The sequence below is a fragment of the Miniopterus natalensis genome, chromosome 10, assembly GCF_054644295.1.
Source record: "Miniopterus natalensis isolate mMinNat1 chromosome 10, mMinNat1.hap1, whole genome shotgun sequence".
NCBI lineage: Eukaryota > Metazoa > Chordata > Mammalia > Chiroptera > Miniopteridae > Miniopterus > Miniopterus natalensis.
Window position 1 is genome coordinate 67463186 of NC_142090.1, and position 24960 is coordinate 67488145.

General features: G+C 36.7%; 1 protein-coding gene across 2 annotated transcripts in view; it reads right to left on the bottom strand.

The window, feature by feature from the left end:
- DGKB (diacylglycerol kinase beta) overlaps positions 1-24960 on the bottom strand; it is a 527061-nt gene that overhangs the window by 361578 nt on the left and 140523 nt on the right. For both annotated transcript variants that reach the window (XM_016218863.2, XM_016218862.2), the window contains 4 exons: positions 22756-22896; positions 11753-11802; positions 8662-8736; positions 4928-5047 (listed from right to left, as the gene is read on the bottom strand). In XM_016218863.2, the coding sequence (XP_016074349.1) occupies positions 4928-5047; positions 8662-8736; positions 11753-11802; positions 22756-22896 (386 nt within the window). The remainder of the gene's footprint in view (positions 1-4927; positions 5048-8661; positions 8737-11752; positions 11803-22755; positions 22897-24960) is intronic.

The following is a 24960-nucleotide window of genomic DNA, read 5'->3' on the forward strand; positions in this document are numbered from 1 at the left end:
GGTCTTCCTCTCCTTTTAATCCCCTAGATGTCAAAAAGAGGTTTCAAAGGGGAAAATGTCCTTTGGAATTTTTGAAACCTATTTTAGTATCAGCGGTGATATCTAAAGTTTCAGGGGGTTTTTCCCCCTGAACACATAAAATCGAGATCACATATAGTGTTCATATGAACTAGGACTATTATAAATAATATCATATTTTTAAAGACCTCAAGGAGACATTTCACTGAGGTCACAGCCAAAATGATCCTATCCTCCCACACCTAGCTATATCCTGTTTCAACTGACTTCAGTTATAACATATAGAAGAGCTAGTGTTGCAAATTGATTCCAACTCATTAAATAATAAGCACCATTAAATTACCTTACTTTCCTAGAAATATGAAAGAAACTTCTCCTTTAGACTAAATGATAAGCTCTATCAGACCTGGGCAAAGGGAATGCAGGGAAAAGTTTTAAAATTCTCACTGGAGTTGCAATCAGCTCCTTATCTGCATATCACACTGTCTGAAGTCAGGCTCAGACCCCGCCATCCTCGAGGTTCAAATGCGAACTCAACGGGGTGCACTCCCGTAGTCATTCCCACTGAATGACTTAATCTGGAATCTCAAGGACTGTTGAATTTATCCAGCTTCCTAATTCCTTTCTAGATTGAGCAATGTATGAACAGAAGAACAACATTTCAACCAAATTTAATTTTATAAATAGAGTATAAAACATTAGTTTTCCAAATACAGCTTAGAAGACAGCATCTCCTACCCTACATCACACTAAAAAATTTCACCAGGGATCACATTTCATCCGCAATCAGGAGGCAAGCCAAATGATTACTTTTACTGTATAGAGTCAGGCAAAAAAAAAAAAAAGGGTCCTAAAACATTTCAATCAATGGCAAAGCTTAAACTACCTATAGGGATTAAAGACCAGGATTCTGTGAGCACATAAGTGAAATCAAAATATATATCCCATTCTAAAATCAGACAGATCAGATGTGAGCACAAAAATTCAAGATTAAAACCTTAAGGTAGCTTTATTTCAAGCAAGGCTCCTATTTAAATATGTATTCCTATTTATATAATAATACAATTTTAGAAATTTTGCTTGAAAAATCTAGTAAAAACCTAAAACTACAGGTTTCAGGAATTTAAGCATTATTATCTTCTTTTTCTAGGAAAAGGAATGTCTGTACTGAAAGAATATTAGAAGAGAAGGGATATTCTTGACTAACGTCTCTTTGTCTATCCAGAATGACTGGCAGGGAAAACATGAGCCAGTTAAAAACAGAGTCAGGGGAGAGACCGACTTGATGAAGTTCACTGTTACCCTGCCCTCTCTTCATTACTCCTCATGTCTTTCTGAGGGTTTCTAATTGAGCTAAAATAAAAGGTATTCGATTCCTTTCTCCTAAATGGCTAAAATCAAATTTAAAGTCTTCGTGTTTGTAATATGAGAGATTAGTGATAGGCTAAATAGGGGTGAGCAAACTCTGGCCCTTGGGGCAAATCTGACCATCCGCCTGGTTCTGTAAGTAAAGTTTCCCTGGAGCACAGTCTTGCTCTTTCATTTGTGCAGTGTCTGGGATTGCTTTTGCTCTTCCCTGTAGAACTAAGCAGGCGCAACAGAGACCTATGTCCCACAAAGCCGAAATTATTATCTAACTGTCCCTTTACAAAGTTTGCCAATTGCTAGAGCAGTTTCTTACTAGACACAGTTATTTTTTAAAGTTCATTCAAATTTGAGATAATCTTAAAAATAATTTTTCTCAATGAGGCAAATACCAAAGAAAGAATAAGTCTCAGGTATAAATTTTTATTGTAATCAAAATTGCATATGCTGCCCAAACTCCCTATTTTCCATCGGAACTAAGAGACGGTACCACTTCATGTTGGGTATCATTAAGTGTGACGAACTTCTTGTAAAAGAAAGGAAATGACTCTTCCTCTCTATCTTTAGATATAGACATGTTCCAATAAACTACATTGCTGATTTTGGCACTGACAGCTATTATTTAAAATAGAATAGCTTTTAAAATTCATCTAATGGCCCGGCCGGGCTTGGCTCAGCAGTTGAGCATCGACCTAGGATCCAAGAGATTGTGGTTCGATTCCCAGTCAGGGCACATGCCTGGGTTTTGGGCTCAGTCCCCAGTCGGGGGCGTGCAGGAGGCAGCCGATCAATGACTCTCTCATCATTGATGCTTCAACTCTCTCCCTCTCCCTGCCTCTCTCTGAAGTCAATAAACATATTTCTTTTTTTAAAAAAATGTTTAATGGAGAAAAATAAACTACAATAAAAATCACAGCTGCTCTGCCTTATATTAGAAGTGAGGATTGCTCTCCCAGGACAATATTCTTATCTGTGTAATTTAGCTAGTACACCAGTCACTTTGAAATACACTGTGGGATTTAACATGCACTGTCAATTAGAATCTACTCCCTAAACGCATAATTGACAACAGACAAGAATATATAGAACAACATAACAAGACGGGCCCCACAATAAATGGCTAAGTTCAACCAAAGCTTCTAGAGTTCCAATTTGATAAGCAAAATTGCATTGGGGGGGGGGACGGGGGGACACGGACGGGACTTGAAGGAAATGTCACCATGAATCAAATTCTCTATATGTAATAACATAGCACATTAACTGCCTACAGAAAGTAAAATAAATCTCAATTCCAAAAAAAAAAGGTCCTCAGCACTAGTTGTCATTCCTGCTTTGTAAAAACACCATGTTTTGGACTGTTTCTAACAAATAGATGCTCTGTTTTGTGATCATAATTACATGGCCTATGCAGTTTTATTAAATAAAAAATTAAAATATTATTGGCCCATTTTTTAAAAAATATAAAGAATATTACTCTTAGAATTTTTCTGTGCAGGGGAAAATTGTATCTCGGTTGTTGACTTATAAATTTTAAACAATGTAGCCCTGCCATCTAGTGGCCAACACTGGGAATACACCTGCAGAGCATATTTGGTTACTTTGAAACCCTAAATTGATTTTTCCTATTAAGCTCCCAAAACGCAGTATCTTGGTACTAAAAACATAAAATACAAATGTAATAACAGGATTATAAAGGAAATTATGTATCATAAGTAACCTGATGAACACTAATGGCAAATAACTGTCATTCAGTTGAAATAAAGTTACTGCTATACTAGAAACCGATAAGGTACTGTATATTTGTTTAAAATATTTTGAGTTAAATCCATAGAGATTATGGACCATATTTACCCATGCCATTTTCATAACTTCACAAATATCTGTATTTATGAATCAAATTGAAATTAGTAGTTTCCAAAGGAAAACATCTTTTCAAAATCTTTCTGTGATATTTCAAGTATAGAGAGCTTAGTCTTCATTTACTTTTCTGTCCAATCCCCTGACTACCAAAAGGCTTAGTCACTCATTCCTGCATCTTCTCTCATTCCCTCATACTAGAATTTCCATCAATGTTTAGAATAATAAACAAAATTTTAGCTTTAAAAATATAAAATTCCCTCTAGGGAACCATTATTATTAGAACTTCTTGACTAGTCACTTGGCAACTATTTTTCAGTATGAGTAGACACTAAGCCTTAAACTGTTAACATTGCCAATTTTCTTTCTGTTTTCTCCCAATAGCCTGATTTCATATGTTTTATCCAAAGGTATATCAAACAATTAAACTAATATTTATAATACAGAGAAATATAATTAATTATTAGAAAAAATTGCTAGTTATGTATAAAAAAATCAGGTATAAGATTAAATTACCTACTTTAAGGGTAATTTCCTATATATCATCCATTAGCAATTTTTCTTTTCCTTCCTCTGATCATGTCTAAAATCTCACAGGCCTCATAAAGGGTTAAGATTAACCTGAATGTAAAAGAATTTGAAGATCCAGGTGTAAAAGGGACAAATGCTACTGTCCAAAGTCCATTTATATATTCCTAAACCCATAAGTAAATATGTACAAACACATTTGTATGCACTTTCACATGTTTTACACACAGACTGTAAGATTTCTTGAGATTGGCTTTTAAAGTTTTTGGTATATTGCATATCTGTGGTATAGTCCTGAATCCACAAGATTATTATTGCTGGTAATAAGAAGTGTGAAGAGTGTTGGAGTCAGCAGCAAAGTGGTGGACACTATGCTCTTGTATCTCAAAAACTCTCAATATTCTACGTGTCATGGTGCTTTCCATTAGAAATGCTCTTTGGAAAAGCATACATTTTACACTATCATATTATAGTTAATTCTTGTTTGACCATTAATGCTAAAAACAAAAATCTAGTATTGGGTTGGGTGTTTTGACTCTTACTGAAATTCATATCAAGCCTGGGGAGCAAGATTTGGCTTCAAAGTGCCTATCATATCACAGTTTTAATTTAGGTTATCTATTTTATTCCCCTAAACCAGTCTTTAATTACCACTGGGGGCACTGATAAAAGAAAACTTTTGACAGGCTTGATACAAAAGCCTCGCTGATCTGCTCACAGGTAAGAAAAAAGTTGCATGTGTGTGTCTCTGTGTGTGTGTGTGTAGCTTCTTAACCGCATCGATGTATAATTGGCTCCTCCAAGTACTACTTATCAACTAAATATGTTGTCTTCATAGAGAGAAGAAATATTGGTATGGGATGGAGAACCACAGAATGCAGTAATTTAGGGTTTCTTGCACTAGATAAAATGAAATAGTCAATGATGTTTACAAACCAGATTATGCCTTAAATAGAGGGAAAAAAGAGAGACGTGACCTGTTATGACAACTTGCTATATAGGGAGTTACTGTTAAAATGCACTGGAGCATACTTATTAAAAGGTCCAGGCACTTACCACATGCTTATTGGTAGAAAATAGCCTGATCAAGTTATTATCAAATGTACACTAGGGAACTCCACTGCCTTACCACAAGGCTCCCCCCGGTGTAAATGCTTACGTTCTCCAAACCTAGGAGCACAAGCAGTGGGATGGTCGTCATTCCTCCTTGGATCCATTCCTCCAGGGAAACGGTCCCATCATGATCGTAGTCGATTTCTTCCATCATTTCATGGAGGATCTGAAGCAGAGGAGTAGAGGGAAACCTTGCAATAAATCAATAAAATACATTTCAGATGATACAACGAAGCACTGCATTGGATGGGCTGTAACTGTGACTAGCAGCTAAGCGGAGAGTTGAAATAAATATCTAGGTAGCTTTGTACAATATTAATCCTACCACTGAGAACATAGTGGCTTTGTTTTGATTTCTAGAACCTGACTACATTCACTGATCAACTTTTAAAAATAATTGCTCAGCCCGGCCAGCGTCACTCAGCGGTTGAGCATCAACCTAGGATCCAGGAGATCGCTGTTCGATGCCAGGTGAGGGCACATGCCCGGGTTGCGGGCTCGGTCCCCAGTGGGGGGCCTGCAGGAGGCAGCTCATCAGCGACTCTCTCATCATTGATGTTTCTCTCTCTCTCTCTCCCTCTCCCTTCTTCTCTCTGAAATCAATAAAGACATATAAAATAATAATAATTGCTCAACTTTTTCATACATCAGCCCTGAATGATCCAGCTAAAACAAGAAGAAATCTTTAATTTAAAAGTAAAAATTAAATTGCTTTCTCTCTATTATTTTTTAAATTTAAATATATGCTAGATAATGTCTGAACAAATTAACTTCATGGCAAAGAGCTGAAAGAATTCTTTGCTAAGTGGTAAAAGGCAGGGAAATTAAGTTGCATTTAATTGCCTATCAGAACTTTATAGAGTCAAGAAGTTAAACAATCAAGTCACTTTTGATTAGATTTTTTTCTGAAGATGACTTGCACAATGTCCCAAAATGTTCCCCACAGTCTGTGTTGGTAATACCCTTGGTTGTATAGCAGTAATAACAGTATTTGATTCAAAGGTTTGTTGTAAGGGTTAAACATGTTAATATAGGTATCCTTTGAAGAGCATCTAGCATATATAGTAAGTGTGGTATAGGTGTTGCTAGTGTTCTATTAGCAGAAATTATATGTGAGTTTCAAATATATTACCGTTGGCTCTGGGACCACCTCACTGCGCCACAATGGCAAACACAGCAGAGTTCCAATGAGGAAAGTAACTCACCATCTTTATCTAATGTGGACATGTCCATCAATACCAAAAATAAAATTAAAATTAAAAAAAGAAATCCAGAGAGCATTAGAACAAAAATTTGATAGCGGTATTGTTTGCATAAAATTCCTGAACTTGCCCAGCTGGGTGTGGCTCAGCGCTTGAGAGTCGACCTAGGATGCTGGTGATCAGGGTTCGATTCCCGGTCAGGGCACATGCCTGGGTTGCAGGCTGCAGCCGATCAATGACTCTCTCATCATTGATGTTTCTGTCTCTCTCTCTCTCCCTCTCCTTTCCTCTCTCTGAAATCAATAAAGATATATTTTAAAAAAATAAATAAAATAAAATAAAATTCCTGAACTTGGTTTACTAGTGTCTTCCCTCAGAAAGTATGTGAAAATCAGACTATTTTCCTTCAGAACAAACTCATAGGTATTGGAAAGAAGGAGACCTTTTTGGTTCAAAATGATGGTAAACTAATTATTTCATTATCCTCAACATGAAACACAGGGGGAATTATTTTGAATTTGGCAAAAAGCAAAAGATCTTATTACAATGCCCTGCCCTTTGAGGGCACGCTGGCGAGCTAGGAAAATTAATAAATCAGAAGAGAGCTAAAGCACAGAGCCTGGCTCCCGATGGCCGGTGCTTTTATTTTCTACCTAATCATCTAATGGTAGAGGCTGGGGTAAGGTTTTGAGTTGTTTTGTAAGTTCCTTCCAAGGACATCTCAGTCTTCCCTTCGGCCTGCCAGCAACCTCAAATGCTGAATTCTCCTTCTTCACACCCACAGTCACCTGTGGCCTGCGAGGAACACGACTGCACACACGTGTCTAAAATGGGGAGACCTGCGGACCCATCGGGCAGAGAGCCTGTCCCTGCGACAGCAAACGCGACGCACAGGGCGAACCACGAGAGACAAATAATGCTACAGAGCTTATTCTTCGCACTTCCAGTAGGTATCTATCATAATTAGGCGGCCTCGCCACCGACTGTTTCCTTCCTCACAGCCGCCATCTCCCCCTTTTTCTCACATCCATGCCCCACTCACTAATATTTTGTTTGGGGAGAAGCGGGGCCCACTTCCGCTTCGAAAGCGGATAGAAAAAGACGCCCAGTCCCTCTCACACTCCAGGGAGGACAAGAGGCACGACTGTAGATAACTAATGGTCACAGCGATTGAGGCAAGTGGGACGGGGAAAGTTGCGCTAGGTTACCACAGCCAAAAGGACACCAGAATGGATCACGCGTCCCTTCGTGTCAGTGCAAATAGTATTAGCAGCATTCTTAGAGTTGAATGCATGTTACCATTGATTTTATTATCCCATACAGACCACGACACTGTTACGTATCTGAGCTCACCCTGCACAGCGTGTGTCCTCCTCTGTACATGCCATTGCGCGTGACTTTGTTGTACTTTTTTGGAAGGAGTTTGCAAAGAAAGGAAAACGCTGTCACAGCTCTCACGTCACATAATCATGCTATTAACTGCATAAATGTGAATAGTGTTTGGAGAATAGGCTTTTTGAGTTCAAATAAAATATAAACCATTCAAATAAAATTGATTTTTATTTGCTTAAATCAGGTACAATTTGGTAAACTTAGTTGGTTTCAAAAATAAACTAAAAAGCAGTAACACTTATTAACTCTCCCCAAAAACTTACTTGTGACTAAAGTCAGTTTCTAATTAAGTATGCTCTAATATACATTTGAATTATGTTGTAACTTTGGCGTAAACCTATTAAAAATAAGAAGTGTTTATGTTCTTATAAGCAATGCTAGATACTGTTTCTTTAAATGATTTGATTAAAATCCTAGCTTATCTGTAACTAGCTGAAGAGTAACTTTACCATTTGGGGATTTCAATCTCCTAATCTGCACAATGAATAGAATAGTAGCATCTGCCTCGGAGAGTCGCAAGCTCTAAATGACACACGTACAAAAGATAGCAGAACACACTGTGCACAGTAAGCTATCGTCATCAACATCCCCTTTTTTAAAGTTTATTTATTGATTTCTAGAGAGAGGAAGGGAGAGGGAGAGGCAGACACATCGATCGGCTGCCTCCTGCACGCCCCTTACCGGGGATCAGGCCTGTAACCAAGACATGTGCCCCGACCTCCCGGGAATGGCACCCGCAACCTCTCGGGGCACAGGACCACGCCCCCCACGGAGCCACCGCAGCCAGGGCCACCGTCTTCTTAATCACCTCACCTTCCTTCAGAACAACTACTTTACCAATTTCCACGTAAGGACAATCACAGAGATAACAACATACATAAATTCTGATTTTTTTATGGCCTGACAGTGACCGTGTCCGTCAGCGGCTTCTACTTATCTGCACGTATGTCAGACCACCACTCCCAGTAATTTCCCGAAGGAAGAAAAGCAGAAGTTACTGCTGAGAGTTTCAGAACACCACAGACACCCTTCCTTGTTCAAGGTCCACTTTGCCTACTCATTAGAAATAACATCGCAGAGTTATCAAGAACAATGAAACGGCAGTAATGTATTAGGCTTCCAAAAAGGACAAAAGAAAAAGGTGCCTTCCAGAACTTAGCCAACGGTGAAATCGTTCTACACCTACTGGGTTAAGCTCGGTGACGTCCCATTCGAGGTACTCGGCCACGTGCATCATCTGACTGATGATGTTTTCTAGTTCCTGGAGCACAGAGGGACGGACAAAGAGAAGGGGAGAGAAGGGAGACGGTCAATACAAAGTCCCAGCAAATCTGTTAATTTTCACTTACTGGAACTGTTTGTTGAACAGGTAGCCCCAGAACTGAATGAGTTAGATGATTACATATATATATATATATATATATATATATATATATATATATATATATATATATATATATATATATATAAATGTCTGGTTACCTATATATAAAAGAGCCTAACTATAAATTCATTTTGTACTTTGTCTAAAAATCTTCACCAGGAGGGGGCACAACTGTACAAAGAAAGAGTTTCTTCTTGTAAAAAAGTTTTAATAAAGAAACACTCTGGACGGGAGCATCTGATGAAAAGGGGAGTGTGCATGTTTTCACAGGATGGGATTTTTAAGTCACTGAGTATCCTGACCTTTTGGCTTGAAAGCTGGTGTGGAAGGAAGTGTCTGAGGTTTATTTTTATTCTGGTACAACTGAGAATGAATGCTGACTGTTCTAGCCATTTATTAGGACAATTTGCTCTGCTCAGAGGAGTCTTCAGGGTCAAGATTGGGAGGCTAAGTACCTGTGGAGTTTATTTTATGAGGGGATAGAATTCTAGTTTGAATTGACACATTATTCTATTCAAACGTCCACTCTTTGAAGAATGGCTAATGAATACATATGGCTTTGTTAAATGAATTAAAACATTTTTATATCTGTTTATGTAGTGTTCTAATTTATTCCCATCTCCAGAAAAGATGAAGGGTACATTGTAAATGCTAGTAATTTTTAATGTAGTCAATGACATAATTAAAAGTGGTGTTATACATGGTAATTTAAAATAAAAGTATAAAAGAATGAGTCTTGAAAGTATATTAATTAAAGATTATTCTACTCAAATATCTGGTCTAATGTATACAGTTAATATTTATTGAATCAGGATTGAAATATAGTAGAGTGGTTTTCTTTTGGGGGGATCATAGATCCTTCTGATAAAAGCTACACTCTCTCCTGAAAAGATGTAATCATGAAAATGTTATTTATGTAACTAAAGTGTGTGTGTGTGTGTGTGTGTGTGTATTTATTGCAGATAAGAAAAAATTTAAACATGAATCCCTTGGAATTATGTGCTAGAATGGTGTGTGTGTATCTTTAATGTACATTATTTTTGCATATATACACCTTAATGGTTTAGAATGGTTAGTCTCTGGATATGTTTTTAGGGATGGAAAAAATTGGGGGTGGGTTATTTTGTAGGTTTCTGACATTAGCTAAGTCATTTAACCTGTCTTAGACTCAGTTTGTTAATCAGTAAAAATATATTTTTTAAATATTCTAAGCTTACCTAGTTTGTACAGTTGCTGTAAAGATTAAATATGCTTTATATAAAATGCATTTATCTTTCCTGCCATATTACAAGTGATCAATAAACATTAACTAATATTATTAGACATAGTGGTGATTTTTCAAAGTATCAATGTTCCTGTTTTGCCTTCATTATTATGAATTGCCACACCTTTAAATTTCTAAGACAAATGACATCAGAAGGTGCAATTTCATCCTAATATTAAAGGAAATATACTGAGACAGTAAATTTTGTGGAGAACCATAGAAATTAAATCCAGACCTTTAATTATAAAACAAACAAAAAACTAGTTTAATCATAACCAAATATATTTATACCCAACTCATTGTTTAATATTGCAAATATAGTCACAAATATTGTTAATAATTTACTATATGGTAACAAAAAAAGACATATATCAAAAAGAGCGTTTGATGAAATTTTCAAATCAACTGCCAACCCATGGCTAAAAGCCTAGTAAAGAAACACATCTGCAGTGAAATTATCATTTGCATTAGTGTAGTCAGAAGTGCTACAATAAGCATATTGAAATACCTAAAAAAAACCCTAAACTCCTAGCTGCGAAATGCCACCAGAAATTGAGCAAGTGTATCATGTAGCTCAATATTCCCAAATAGAAAAATGAACACCACGAGGCACACAGAAAGAAGTGATAGCATTTGGAAAGGCAGGGAGACTTAAACATGAGGAATCCCGCAGTCATAACGTCAATTCGGATTGGCGTTCATGTCCTAGACTGGAACTGTGTATTTCTATCACTCTCTGGAGAAACTAATATACCATCATCCTACTGAGTGTCACAGAAGCATGTCTCCAACTCACTGCTTTGCTTGTGAAAGTCAGTTTGAGCCCTGGCGTAGGGAGGGACAGCAGATGAGAAACACTCACTGTCAGAAATAATGTTTATTTTAATCAGTATTAACTTTATCAAAACATTTGTTTCTTTTCAGGTAACTGTGCACTTTAAAAGTTCCAAAATCTGACACTTATTCTTTTATTAATATTCTTATATTTCCTTTATACAACGAGAAATAATATAATATGCAAAATGTTATTAGCAAATATAAAATACATTAATTTTTTTCAGTTAAATTATATATAAATGGTATTTTTCATCTATTGCTTTTTATAACTAAACTATAGAGTATGAAAGTTGCAATTAAAATGGAATGAAACATTTTTAAAAAGGAAGTTTATCAAAGCAATTTGTAAATATATTTAGTTATTTCAACAGCGTAAATGATTAAGAATGTTTTAAAACGTGAGAAAATAATAAAATGATTAAATTGACTTTATAATTCCTTTAAAGTCTACTTATGTTCTCAATATTTTCCATAGTGTCAAATCTCACTTTTTTATCTAGATCAATGGTTCTCAACTTTCTCATGTTTTATTCAAATAAGGTTAGTCTTTTTTTTTTATCTTTCAGTGCATAAAAAGTCAATTTTATGTAGTAAAATTATTCAATAGAACAATTGTAATCCTAACAGTTTTCTCAGATCTCTCTCTTTCAAAAAGTCAGATGATAAAAATGCTAAGTGCATGAAAATTATATTAAGTGTGTCTGTGGTAATAGCTATAAATTTATTCATTGCATTTTTTCAGAACCAACTACTTGAAAATTTTCACAGAATATTTGAACAAAAAAAAATTACCGAACTGTCCAGGAAGCCATTCCCATCCGTGTCATAGAGGCGAAACATAACTAGAAATAAAAAAGGTGTTGAAAAAAAGATTATAGGCAAGTAAGATAAATGCTACTATAAGGCATATTCTTTAAAAATGTATTATCTATTGAAAACAAATACTAAACCCCTCCCTTACTCAAAACAATTAATTTGTGAGATCATTCCTGGAACTAAATTGAAAATGAATTAATCAGTTAATAAAAATACTGGCTATCAGACATAAAGCTTGTCGATTTTTGTTATATATCTAGAAAACATGATTGTTTGTTCAAATTCTTTATTACAAGATCATGAACTCAAAAATAACAGAAGAGAAGGAATTTAGACAGAGTCTGGATATTAAATGGCAGAGTGGACCATAAGAAACAACTGGTCCGGAGGACTGGGAATCAGTTATGATTTGGAATCTACCACCCTCTACTAGGTGAGCTTAGGTGAGTTTTCTCAAACACTGTTTTCCTCTCTGTACCATGAGAATCATCGCCCTGTCATCAGATTTGCTGGGAAAGTTAAGCGAAGTGATACACACGATGCCTATCGAAAGCTGCAGGTCACTACACAAACAGAAGCCGTTGTTGTGATTGATGCCCAAGCAACGTGGGATAGGAAGGATTGGCGCCGAATAAGGGGATTTTTCTGATGGGGGATGGCTGGAGATAAAGTGCATTATTATCATGGCCGTAACGGCGTTTAAGTCTGAGCTGTAGTTTTGCAGGGCAGCCAATCTTTGAACTGATCAAGTGAGGAAAAGGAGCATTGGCTTCGCAGCAGTGAACTCGGGACGGCAGGGTGGCCGAGCCCATGACCGGCCGGAGGATTCCCTTGTATAGTCCACATGCCCCAGGAGGCCACGGAAGTGGCTGCAGGTACCTTACAGAGATAAACAAAGAAGAATGACACAGCTGTAAAAACAGACAAGTGGAAATGAGGGTTTGTGTTGGGTTTGTATAATTTCCTGCAGAATCTTGATGCCTGGGGTCTACAATATTAAATAAAGACATTGATCACTAGGAAGCATCATTATACAGTGACCTTGATCATGTATTTGTAATTAATTTTTATTTTTGTATTTAAAAAGTCATTATTATGTCTCGTCAATTGTAAGATATGATTATTTGTAAGATGCAAAACTAGTCTGCATATCACTAAAAAAGAAAATGCTGCTAATCTATCATAGTTTATTTATGGTAAAATGCAAAGTCTTTAAAGACGTTAAAATGCAAAGGCAAAATGTTTACCTGTTGAATTAAAAGAAATAATAGGCTGGCTAAAAGACATAAATGTCTTTATTTGCAAACCATGATGACTGTTCTCTCTCATACACTCAGTAAGTTAGAATAAAGTTCAGAAAGAAAGAAAACCCTATCCCCACATGGATACTAAGCATTTCAAGATTTTCTAGTACAGCAGAAAAGGGTAAAAATATCTTTTTGTAAATGGCTAGATTTCACACACCACTCAGAGAACGGCTAATTACCAGGAACAAGTCATGGACTTAAGCCTAACTATATTTTAGAATGAAAAACACTTGTAACTCTGCTAATCCTATTGGCGTAAATGACTGTCACGCCATTTCACATGGAAACCCTATGCCTGCTGGTTAAACTTGTGGGAAACGTGAGCTCAAAGACATGCACACTAATGGGGTGAACGCGTGGGTAACATCATGCATTTCTGGAAGTGTGTGAAACTTCTTACTATGTTCTGAAAGCCACGTTTTACAAAGCACCATCGCAGCCCAAACGCCAGCTACCTTTTCCTTACTAACTTGATTTGAAGGTAGACTCCACACATGATCTAGGCTCTACCAGTCAGAAGCACAAGCCCAGATGACCAATTGCATGCTAGTGACCCCAGAAGGAAGGAGCTGCTCAGAATCCATTCTGGTGATGGGGGCAGCAGCCTCAGCAGGAGCAGAGAAAGAAGAGAGAGCACCCAGGGTCCTGGATGGATCTGGGCTGCTGTCACTGAAAGGTGCAATGTCTGAGCTCAGAGAGGCAGCAAGGGATTTTTCCCTCAGTCCAGTTTACACATAATTTTGTCATTGTTCCTAGAGAAGTAGCCCCCAAATCTAGTTTTCTGCCTCTCCTAATGATTTTATGTGTTCCTTATTATTATTTAAAAAATAATAATAGTTTTATTAAACATAAACTTAAGTAAATGCTAATCTGTTTCTCTGTCTCCCTTTGTGATCCTATGAACTAAAAGTTGGTTTTAAAAATAAACGTATTATTGAAGTATTACATTTATAGAGAAATATAACATTTAATAAATTATCAAAGTAAACACATGAATGTGACTAATTATTCAAGTCAAGGAATAGAAAGTTGCTAGCACAGCAGACACCCGCTCATGCTCCCCCATCGGTTCTTCTCCCCTTTACAAAGTTAACCTCTACCTTGGACTTTTGTAAGCATTCCTTTGATTTTAGGATCACTTACAGAATATTATGTTTCTGATCTGCATCTCTAATGCTGTGTGTAGCATGAACCCTTTCATTGTCTTTTCTACCTATTAATCCAACGCATAAAAGTGTCACAGTTTATTCATTCTAAACTTAAGAGAGATTTAGGTTGTCTCCAGTTTGCAATTTCTAATAATGCTGGTGCTATTTCAAAACATTCTGCTATAAACCTTCTGGTAAATGGTGCTTGTGCTTAGATGAACTACTGGCAGTTGGGTACAAGTCAGTAAAAGGAATGCCTGGGTCGTAGGATTTGCAAATGGTTACTTTTAGTAACACTGCCAAACATTTCAAAACTAGACTCTAAACAGCAGTCAAGAAGGGTTCGAGTCACTCCACATCCTCATGAGCACAGGGTATTGCCACTCTAATTTAAGCCATTCTAGTGAAGGTACAGTGAGTGGTATGTCACTGAGGTTTTAACTTCCATTTCCCTGATTACTAGTGATATTGAGCTAATTGTCATACATTTATTTTCCAGAAAGGCTTGAAGTTTCTCAGAATATTCCAGACTCCCACTTGTTCCAGTTCGAGCCTGTCTGGCTGCAGTTACATGAGAGACCTACAGTCAGAACTGCCCAATTAAGCTTTTACCAGACATAAAAATGAGAGAATAAAATGAATTCTATTGTCTTAAACCACTAAGCTTTGGTGGTAATGTGCTCTAGTAGACAAAGGAACAGTATGGATATACAATTATGCAAGTGCTGTTACTGGGAGGATAATTTTTACTTGCTCTGATCCATGTAAGTTTGGGTCTGTTTCTAGATTTCCTATTTTGTTCCATGGACTTGTCTATCATTGCATCAATACCACACTGTCTTAGTTACTGAAGTTTGTAAAAAATATCTTGATATGCAGTCAAACAAATCCTCTAACTTTGTTCAACTTTAGCTTTCTTTTAGAAATTGACATGCTGATTTTAAAATTTATATTGAAATAAAAAAGACTAGTGATGCCCAAAAGAACCTTAAAAAGGAAGAACAAATTTGGAAAACTTATATTACCTGACTTAAGAGTTGCTAAAAAACAAAGGTAATCCAGACAGTGAAGTTCTGGCTAAAGGATAGACAAGTAAAATAATGAAAGAGTACAGGTGGAAGAGGGTATAGAGGATATAAATGGTGATGGAAAAAAATTAAATAATGGGAGAAAATAGAGTCCAGATATAGAGCCACACACACACATGGTGAACAAAATACCAAAATGGTTAATGAAATAAGAAAAGTCATTTCAAAAAATGACAATGGAACAACTAGATGGATATCCATATATAAAAACAACTTTAAACTTTAACTTTTAAGAAAATGAACTCTAATTTTAACGTTAAAGCTAAACTATAAAGCTTCTAGAAGAAAATATAGCAAAATATCTTCACAACCTTAACCATCCAACATGAACCACCAATGACAAATAATAATAATAGGTAAATTAAACTTTATCAAAATTAGAGCTCTGTTCATAAAGAGAGAGAATAAGCCAGCCACAGACTTGAAAAGTTTTCAGAGCACATATATCTGATAAAGAACTTATTTCCAGAATATATGACCAAATCCTAAAGCTCAGTAATGAAATGACCAACACAATAATTAAGAGGCAAAAAATTGAGCAGATACTTCAAAAAAAGAAAATATATGAATTGCCGAGCATAACAAAGTGCTCAATATCATCAATTGCACATGTAAAAAAATAAAATTTAAACCATAATTAGAGACTGCTATATACTTATAAAAATAACCTGAAATTCAAGTTTTCCCCCCAAAACTGCTCAGTTGTTCAGCCTCTCAGTTGTAACTATAAGAATTCACTATTTAAAAACAGTAGAAAAGCCAGCCTCCCCTCTCCCAGAAATTTGGCCCACCAACCCAACTTGTCTTGATAATTCCCTAAAATTTTCAAATTAAAAATAAAATCTTGTATCCCACTTTTCCACTTGCTTCCAGTAAGAACCTTGTTCTAAAAACAGTTCACTGTTGTCTGAAGAAGCCCTAATATGTTTTATATAATTAATTTCTAAACACATAAATAGGAGTTAATGGCTGTCTATGAATTCTAATTCATGAAGGAATTAAGGTGGAGAACTTTAAGTTTTAGTTAATAATAATAACAGCAATGATGAAAATAGCATACATATATTGAGCACTAAGTTTCATATACTCTAAAGTTCACTAAGTCTAAATCAAGGATGAATATTTTCTTTGGTTCTATGTAAGAGAGAAAAATGCCAGGATTTTAATTTTTGAAATAAGTCTACTTCATTGTAGTGGAGTTATGCAAAACATGAAGTATTGAACACTCCTATTTACCTTGGCTTTCTATTGAAGTGTCATTATATTTAGGGATTTAAGTGGCATAAGTCCACAGCACAAAGAAAATGTGAGAGGAGAAAAGAAAACCAAATTTTAGATGCTATAAAATAATTGGAAAGTGACTTAGAAACCTGAGAAACAGAAACTTAAGCTGGTAGTGCAGAGAAGGTGAAGATTTGCACAGAAGGGGTAACGAGTTAGAAAATTGCTAATCTTCATGAAAAGAAGTTAGACCCTCAAATACTATCGCCCACACCTTGCACCCAAGGATATGACAGCTCCCTATGCCAACAGAAGACTGGACCTTTGAGCTCTATAGTAGTCCAACCACAGGAATGCTGAGCTCAGAATTAGGGGTACTATGCCAAAGGCAGGGGAATTATACGATAGTCTATATACTGAATATTAAATTCCCCTTCCTCATCTCCAATGAGTCAGATTGAAACCTCAACCATCCACCTACCTACCCACCACCACCAGGAAGCCCTTTCAAAACAAAGTAATTTGTAAAAAAACCCAAAAAACCACACATACACACACAAAGCAGGGAGGGGGTAAAGACATTATAAAAAATAGAGGAAAGTTTCAAGCCACAGAATGAGAATAAGAGAATATAAGGATTACACTGAGAACAAAATAGATTCTCTGTGAAGTTAAAAGTATGTTAGGAAAAGTGTGGGGGGGAGAGTCATCATAGATCTAGAAGGTGTCCCGGATGTTGAAGGAAAGTCATGAGGAAAGAATTCAGAAAACAAGAAAATGTAGGAAAAATAGTAATTCAAAGTTCTGTCTTGGAGTTTCAACATCCAAAACTAGTGGTCCCAGAAAGACTGAGTGAGTGAAATAAAGGAGAGGGTGACTAGCAATGAAAAGATGAAAGAACACGTAAAGAGCATAAGTTGCAAAATAAAAATTTACAGTGAAGGATTTGGGGGTTAATTAGCTATATATAAAAAGAGAAACTAATCAAGGAAAAAGGGCAATTATTAACACTATGGAAAATAAAACTTGGTTTGGTAAGCATATAGAACCTTTCCCTTTTAAAACTATATCTGAATAATATTGATGAAATTATTACCTCTCATCAAATAGTATAATAAGACTATTTCTTCTTAGTATTTAAATGTGAAGATAGGCCCAGGGTCAAGTGAATCATTGAACAAATAGATCTTATTTTTAAAACCAACATAGTAAGGTTATAGATTTTTAGGTGCAAAAATAATTTAAGCCCAATATTAAAATCATTCTGTCAACATGATAGATCCCAACCTGTTATGCAGTTAGAAGCTACTTTAACCCACTTTTTTACTATTTTTATGCTCATGTAATTATACTTTATATAGAAACACTTATGTGCCCACACATGAATTTGGTTTAAAGATCAGAGCGAAGGCATATTATACAATATAAGGGTAATTCATTATCTCTAAATTTTTTTCTCTTCCAAAGATTTGCAGGTTTTTACTTATTTTTCCCTTGAATATTATTTTAATACACTATTTTTGTACTTTGCATTATGTGATTGATATGAAGTTTTAATATGGAATTTGTTAAATATTGGAAGGTATATATTTTTAAAAACATTTAAGCTGGAATTTCTTTACTTCAAAAAAAAATTTTTTTACCATTTTATATATTTCAAGACCTACTTAATAAACTTTAAGGGCAGAGGCAAAAAAAAAAATAGCTGCTTAGAGTTTGTGACATCTGAAGTAATGGAGTAATACTTTTTCCTTTATTTTTTTTCTTTATTTTTTAAATATATCTTTATTGATTTCAGAGAGAGGAAGGAAGAGGGAGAGAGAGAGATGGAAACATCAATGATGAGAGAGTCACTGATCAGCTGCCTCCTGCACACCACCTACTGGGGATCGAGCCCGAAACCCGGGCATGTGCCCTGACCGGGAATCGAACCACGATCTCTTGGATCCTAGGTCGATGCTCAGCTGTTGAGCCATGCCCGGTCAATATTTTCTCCTTTATTCACAAGACAAACAACAATAAAAACAATGAAACAAAGCCTTCAAAATAAAAAGAATACTTATACACTAGGTCAGAAATCACGGGTTTTAGTCACAACTCGATCAACTGTTGGTATAATGAATGCCCAGTCTCTCTGCGCCTTTTTCTTTGACCCTATAGGAGAGTTGACTACATGATCTTAAGGGTCTCCTCAGTGTTAAATTTCAGTGATTCTGAGATTAACTTACACATAGTACTAACTAACATACAGGTTAGTCTTCATAATCTGCATATCAATAAGCTATTTTCCGGTTATTTTCTTATTGGTTTCTCTTTGGGTATATGTTTTCAGTAAATGTAAGCTAATGTAAATATTATTCTAGCTAAGTAATTAATAATTTATAACCACTAACCCAAATGTAAATAGCGTGTATTTTACAGCCACAGTATAAATGAATTTAGTATTATGATTTAAATATTTACATTACTTTTCTGAAGCACACATTAACTTTGATAAAACTCCACTAACCTATCATTTTTTGAGCATCAAAAACATTGAAACATACACACGCACATACAAACACATACACACACAAGTGGTAGGTGCTAGGGTGGGAAGGTGCACACAGTGCAAGGGTACAAAGAGAGCACCATAAATCCAACTAGAAGACGAAAGATATGAGCTAGGCCTGGATCTGATATACACTGGGAATGAACGCCTCCAACAAATGCACATTATAAAGCAAAGGCAGGAAGGTGGAACTGCGCAGGGTTTGTCTGATGACTGAAAAGTAAATCCATGTGACTGGGATGTCATTTGCGCGTGTGAGGGCAAGTCAAGGCCAAATGCAAGACTGGCCAGGTAGGTTGGGGTCAAATTGTGGAGCCAGGTGAGTTTACGGATGCCAAGTTAAAGGTGTAGTTTTGTGTATTACTCAGTAGAGAGCTATCAGAAGGGCACTTATAAATCCTGAGTCAGAAGAGAAAGAGAAAATAGGTTTAGATGTTGACAAATTTTAGGTAACGTGAGAGGAAGTTATAAGAATTTGAACATTATATGTGAGGAGATGATTAAACGGGAAAGTGTTTGAAGAAATAAAGCATCAGGATTAACATTTAACTAACAGACATTGACGACCAGAGGAACACTGAAGACCAGTTGAAGTTAATCCATAGAATTATATTTAGATAATTTTACAAATCTGTGTCACCTCAGTATAAGTGCCAATATACTGGGTGCCTGAAACTAAGTATGAAAGAATGGTTGACATCACAGATTATGGGGTCAGTCTATATTTGAAGGGGTGGGAGGCCAAAAAGCGAAATGGTTAAGGGAAAAGAATTCTGAACTCACTTTTATTTCACTTCACAATTATGTAAACTAAAAAATGTGAAGGAATTTATGCAAGCAAATATTAGTTCATTTAAACATTATTTTATTATTGATTTTTTTAGAGAGTAAAGGAGAGGGAGAGGGAGAGAGAAACATCCATGTGAGAGCAAGACTGCCTGCACACCCTCTACTGGGGATTGAGCCCGAAACCCGGGCATGTGCCCTGACTGGAAATTGAACCGGCAACCTTTTGGTGCATGAGATGACATACAAACAACTGAGCCACACCCAGGGCAATATTAGTTCATTTAATCCTCATAGCAAACATAAGAGATACATTATTATGATTCCAATTTTACAGTTGGGAAAAACTGAGGCATAAAGAGGTTTTGAAAAATGTGCCCAGGTCACTCAGATAGTAAATATCAGAGCTGGGATGCATTTAATTAGGGAAATCGAGATCCAAACTGAGCATTCATTGGCAAAAGTGCTTCATCATGTGGATTTCTGGGTTAATTTTAATTACTTTTCTTCTTTTCTATACCTTATATCGTGTTTAATAAGTCACAACTATTTTGGAAATAAGTACCTATTAAATTAATAACCATTCAATTTCTCTAAAGTCTTACTGAAAAATTTTTTTAAACCTATAACTATAAAAGAATACTTGAATGGTAGAAGTCTATAAATTTGCAAGTTTAGGAAGATAAAAGTGTATAGTAGTGCACATCGCTAAGAAAGTGAGTGAGAGGAATGAATTCCAACTTAGTTGATGTAGGAAAGGGCCAGGCATTGGCCTTTAAAGGCAAATGCAAGCCGTGGCTGGTGTGGCGCAGTGGTTAGAGCATGGTCCTGCATACCAAAGGATCCTGGGGGGCACATGCCTGGATTGCAGGTTCTATCCCTGGCCCTGGCCCGGGGGGCGTGGAAGGCAACCAGTTGACGTTACTCTCTCACATCGATGTTTCTCTCTCTCTCTTGCTCTCTCTCTCTCGCTCTGTGTGTGTGTGTGTCTCCTTCCCTCCCTTATACTCTCTCTAAAGTCAATAGAAAAATATCCTTGGGTGATGATTAACAACAATTTATTTTTTTTTAAAAACACATGCAAGCTCCAGATATGAAGGACCAGGTTAAGGCCCTCCAAAGCAGAAGGCAGCAGAGAAGAGCTCTAGGGCATAGCTGGAACATAGGTATGGCTTCTGAGGTTGAAGTTCATTTACTTTGAAGGCTCTGGTGAAAATCACGATAATAGTACCAGGCCATAACAAGTCTGCTTCTGCAAAGAGTCTGAAAAAATGTTTAAGGAAAACGGGCAATACAATTAAATCTGATGTAAGCTTTAAAAAGAGCTAGAAAATACAAGGACAGAGCAGATGGAAAGGGGTGATAACACTGGTGAGAGGTAAGGAGAAGGTCAGGTTTGATGTGATTCCTCAAGTGTTTCTGAATGATTTGTGGATCAACGTTCTGTCTGTGAGTGTGGACAAAGACTGTTGATTCATAGACTCAAATTGAGAACTTAAAAGCATGCCTCTTAGGAATTCTGGCTTTAAAAAAATACTTCCAGTTGACCTAAAAATAATTAAACTGCAACACAAAGAGCATGTTGGGGAGGCCTGATGGTGCCTTCATTCAGTCTCAGAAGTGGAGGTGGGGGAAAACGCCTATGTATTTTTAAAATCATCATCGACATGGTCCTGATAACACCTGAGCAAACTTTTTCTCTGGCTGGAACTTCAATGGCAATTCACTGAACATTAATATTTATTTTGGAAGGAGAGAGATTTTTGTAAGTTCTTAAGAATACAAATAAATTTTGAAATGCAAATATTCAACATTTAGGAATAATACATATTTATTTAAAGAATAATGTTCCTATAGCTTATTCATAAGCAGATGTGACTCAAATAATTATGGTATAGAAAATTCTTTATTAGTAAGAGAAATATTATCAACAAGTTACTATTCAATTTAATTAAACACACTTCCTAATCATGACTCTGAGACATCACAATGTTCTATACTGTATTGGCTTTAGAAATGTCACATTTAAGATTCATTATACTCATTATTCTTTCAGTGGCAAAATTTTTAATGCCTTTTAATAATATTCAATATAATCAAGTTAATCAGATTATTGAACAAAGCATCAGCTCGGTATTTAGCAAGGACTTTGGAGACAGAATAGATCTCTAAATAAACGATCGCCTAGGCTTAGAGTTGACGATTAAGAAATATTTTCTTGCATTGCAGTGAGTCGAGTTTGCCACCAGAGAGAGCTCAAGCACTGTATCTGATTAGAGAACAATTATTTCCGTTCAGAGAGAAATTTTCTACCTGAAATCTCTTACACATTGTAGAAGAAACAAACAGGAGCTATTGCTTAATTACTGATAATATCCAGAGTGAACGTCCGTAAATGAAATTCTGATGTTTGGCATTTGAGAAATCAGTTGTTCCTACCAAAGGAAATGTTGGGTCTAAAGCATTTAAGAAACATTTCCCAGGGAGAAAGGCTCACGCACCATGCCTACTGTGAGCCCCCTTGCTGACTAATAGGAACACCTCCTCATACACTAGAAATAAATGTGTGGGTTTTTCTTTTTCAAAACAACTCAAAAGGATACTTTCCAATATCATCTTGTTACCAAAGTGAGCAACATTTAAAAAAAAAAAGTCATTTGATAAACAAGTTCAGTAATCAATAAAACTTAATAAATAACCTGAAATCAATCAAGTATTCATCTACTTCGATTTTTTCAATCGAAGGGATTTTTACTATTCATTAAGGTCACTTAACAGAACATTTAGATAACCACAGCAGGGGCAACTTTAAGCTTACCAACACTCAGTCCCTTTCCCTAACCCCAACTGTGACAAGAAAACTAAAGGAGAAACATACACTCGAGCTTATCCTCAGGTCTTCCCCTTTCAAGGAGGGACAGGTAACAGACAATGTCCTTCAGGTGGATCACTTCTGGGGAGCACGTGTTTGCAGGAGAACTGCGAGGAGGGGTGATGGCACCTTTATTCATTCTCAGACCTGAAAAAAAAAAACACATTTGCCTTTATAATCTTAAAAACACGCACAGTGTTCTGAGACAAAAAAGCAGCAACAAAGAAAACAGGGCGTTACAGCACAGACCAGGCGGAGAGCGATACATTTCCGCGCACAGGGTAACCGCGCTCCGGAACCCAGTGTAGCAGAATCACACATATTCTGTGACTGTTGTAAACAACAGAGTTCCTTAGGATCTGAGGACACGGGGACCACTCTTGCTGCCTAATGGAGGCTTTTAGGGTCAGGATCCTATTGCCCGGGGTGAGTTGGTGGGCAGATCGGAGCGTACCAGGAACCACGTTCCTATCCCACCTTTCCCTGCTTTAGGAAGTGCCAGCGATACATCAGGTGGGGAGATACGGAAAAGGGGCTGTTTATGAAGAAAAGAAAAAAAACACCCAACAGAACAAGAAATGTGGCTCTGTCCCAGTATTATTTCTATGTTGATAATCAGGACTCATTCATCCATAGAAACATTTATGCCAAATATTTCCCAGCGCCAAGAAGAAGACATCCTTTTTGTCGTAAAGGAATCTGCCCTTGAGGAAGAGAGAAAGGGAACATAAAATCCGGATACACACAACAGAGATGCCGTTAGGGAGGTAACAACACGACTGTAGTTTGATTTTTATACGGTCCATGCTTAATTTCTAAAACCCATTCACCGCGCCTGTTCCAAGACAAGGCGAAGAACTTTCATGCCCGTTCGCAACAGCTGAGGACTGCAGACTATCTGGCCCGTGATAATCAACCTGAAGCCCATTCACGGTAAAGGGTTAGTTCCATCTTACACTGAAGACTCCGAAACCAGGTCCCATGCCTGGCATGAGGCCTGAAGGTGAAACCCAATTATTCTTTGAAGTTTGTTTGGCAACTTAACAGGTGTTTGGGTGAGATGGCTCATGGGCTGAGTGGCTACTGTGCTCCTAGTCAACCAGCAGTTACTGGAATAGAGGGAAAAACCCCAACCAAAGGCAGTAAGTACTACCAGCCGGCCCTCCCTTAGTGCAGATCCGCCTGGTCATATCTCTTGCCCGGTTCTATTTCCTTTGCTGTGTGACTTTGATTCAATACCTAAGATCTCCTCCAGCCACCTCAAGACAGCCAGCATATTATTTTATGTTTTACTAAAAGTTATAAATTAGCTTTATCATTTACAATGCTATTACCAATAAAAGGTACCATTTATCGAGTGGCTAACATGTGGCAGGAGCCACGCTGAGGGCTTCAACGTGTATCATCTCACTTAATTGTCACGTTAAGCCTGTGAGGTAGATTGTATTACTCCCATTGTACAGATGAGAAGCAGGCTTACCCAGAGTACTGATTGCTTTCCCAGAGTTTCATAGCTAGAAAATCCACCCTCTTTTTTCTACACTGATGGTTTACAGACTGGCTCAATGCCAATAGTAAGAAGTATGAAAAAAAGCTACATCTTAATCCAGGATGATCCTTTAATACATACACAGACACATCATTAATTAGTAAGTTTCATAACTGGCCTAATATTTCCCTTTCTATGTGATTCTATCCTAATTTTCTTCTATTTCATTTCATTCTTAAAGTTTTATCAAAGACCCTCTAAGTTAAATTCATTATCCACTAATGTTTCTCTATCCAAGTCTGAAAAATACTTTTATATCTTTCCTTCATCTTCTTTACCAAAGTCTTACTTATTTCAAAAGCATCTCTATGTTCCACATTAACTCTGACTTCTATTTATAGTTATTGAAATATATATGTACTATATTTAAAAAATTGATTTTTCTTCTTAACAGAAGTGTCCTTGTATATCTAATACAAGCTAATATAGTCATTTTAGAAGCCAAAAAAGGCAAAGAATTGAAGACAATCCTAAGCTTTAAAAGAATCACCCTACTATTTCTAATTGACCGACTAAAGCTTCGCTAGCTGCAGGAATAGCAGTTTCAACTTAGGATAAAAGGCATTTTGGCGCTGACCGTTGACATGACCATAACTTCCAGCCTCAGAGAACGGAGCCCTTGAATTATGGTCGGATAAACCATGACCTAACTCATCCTGCCT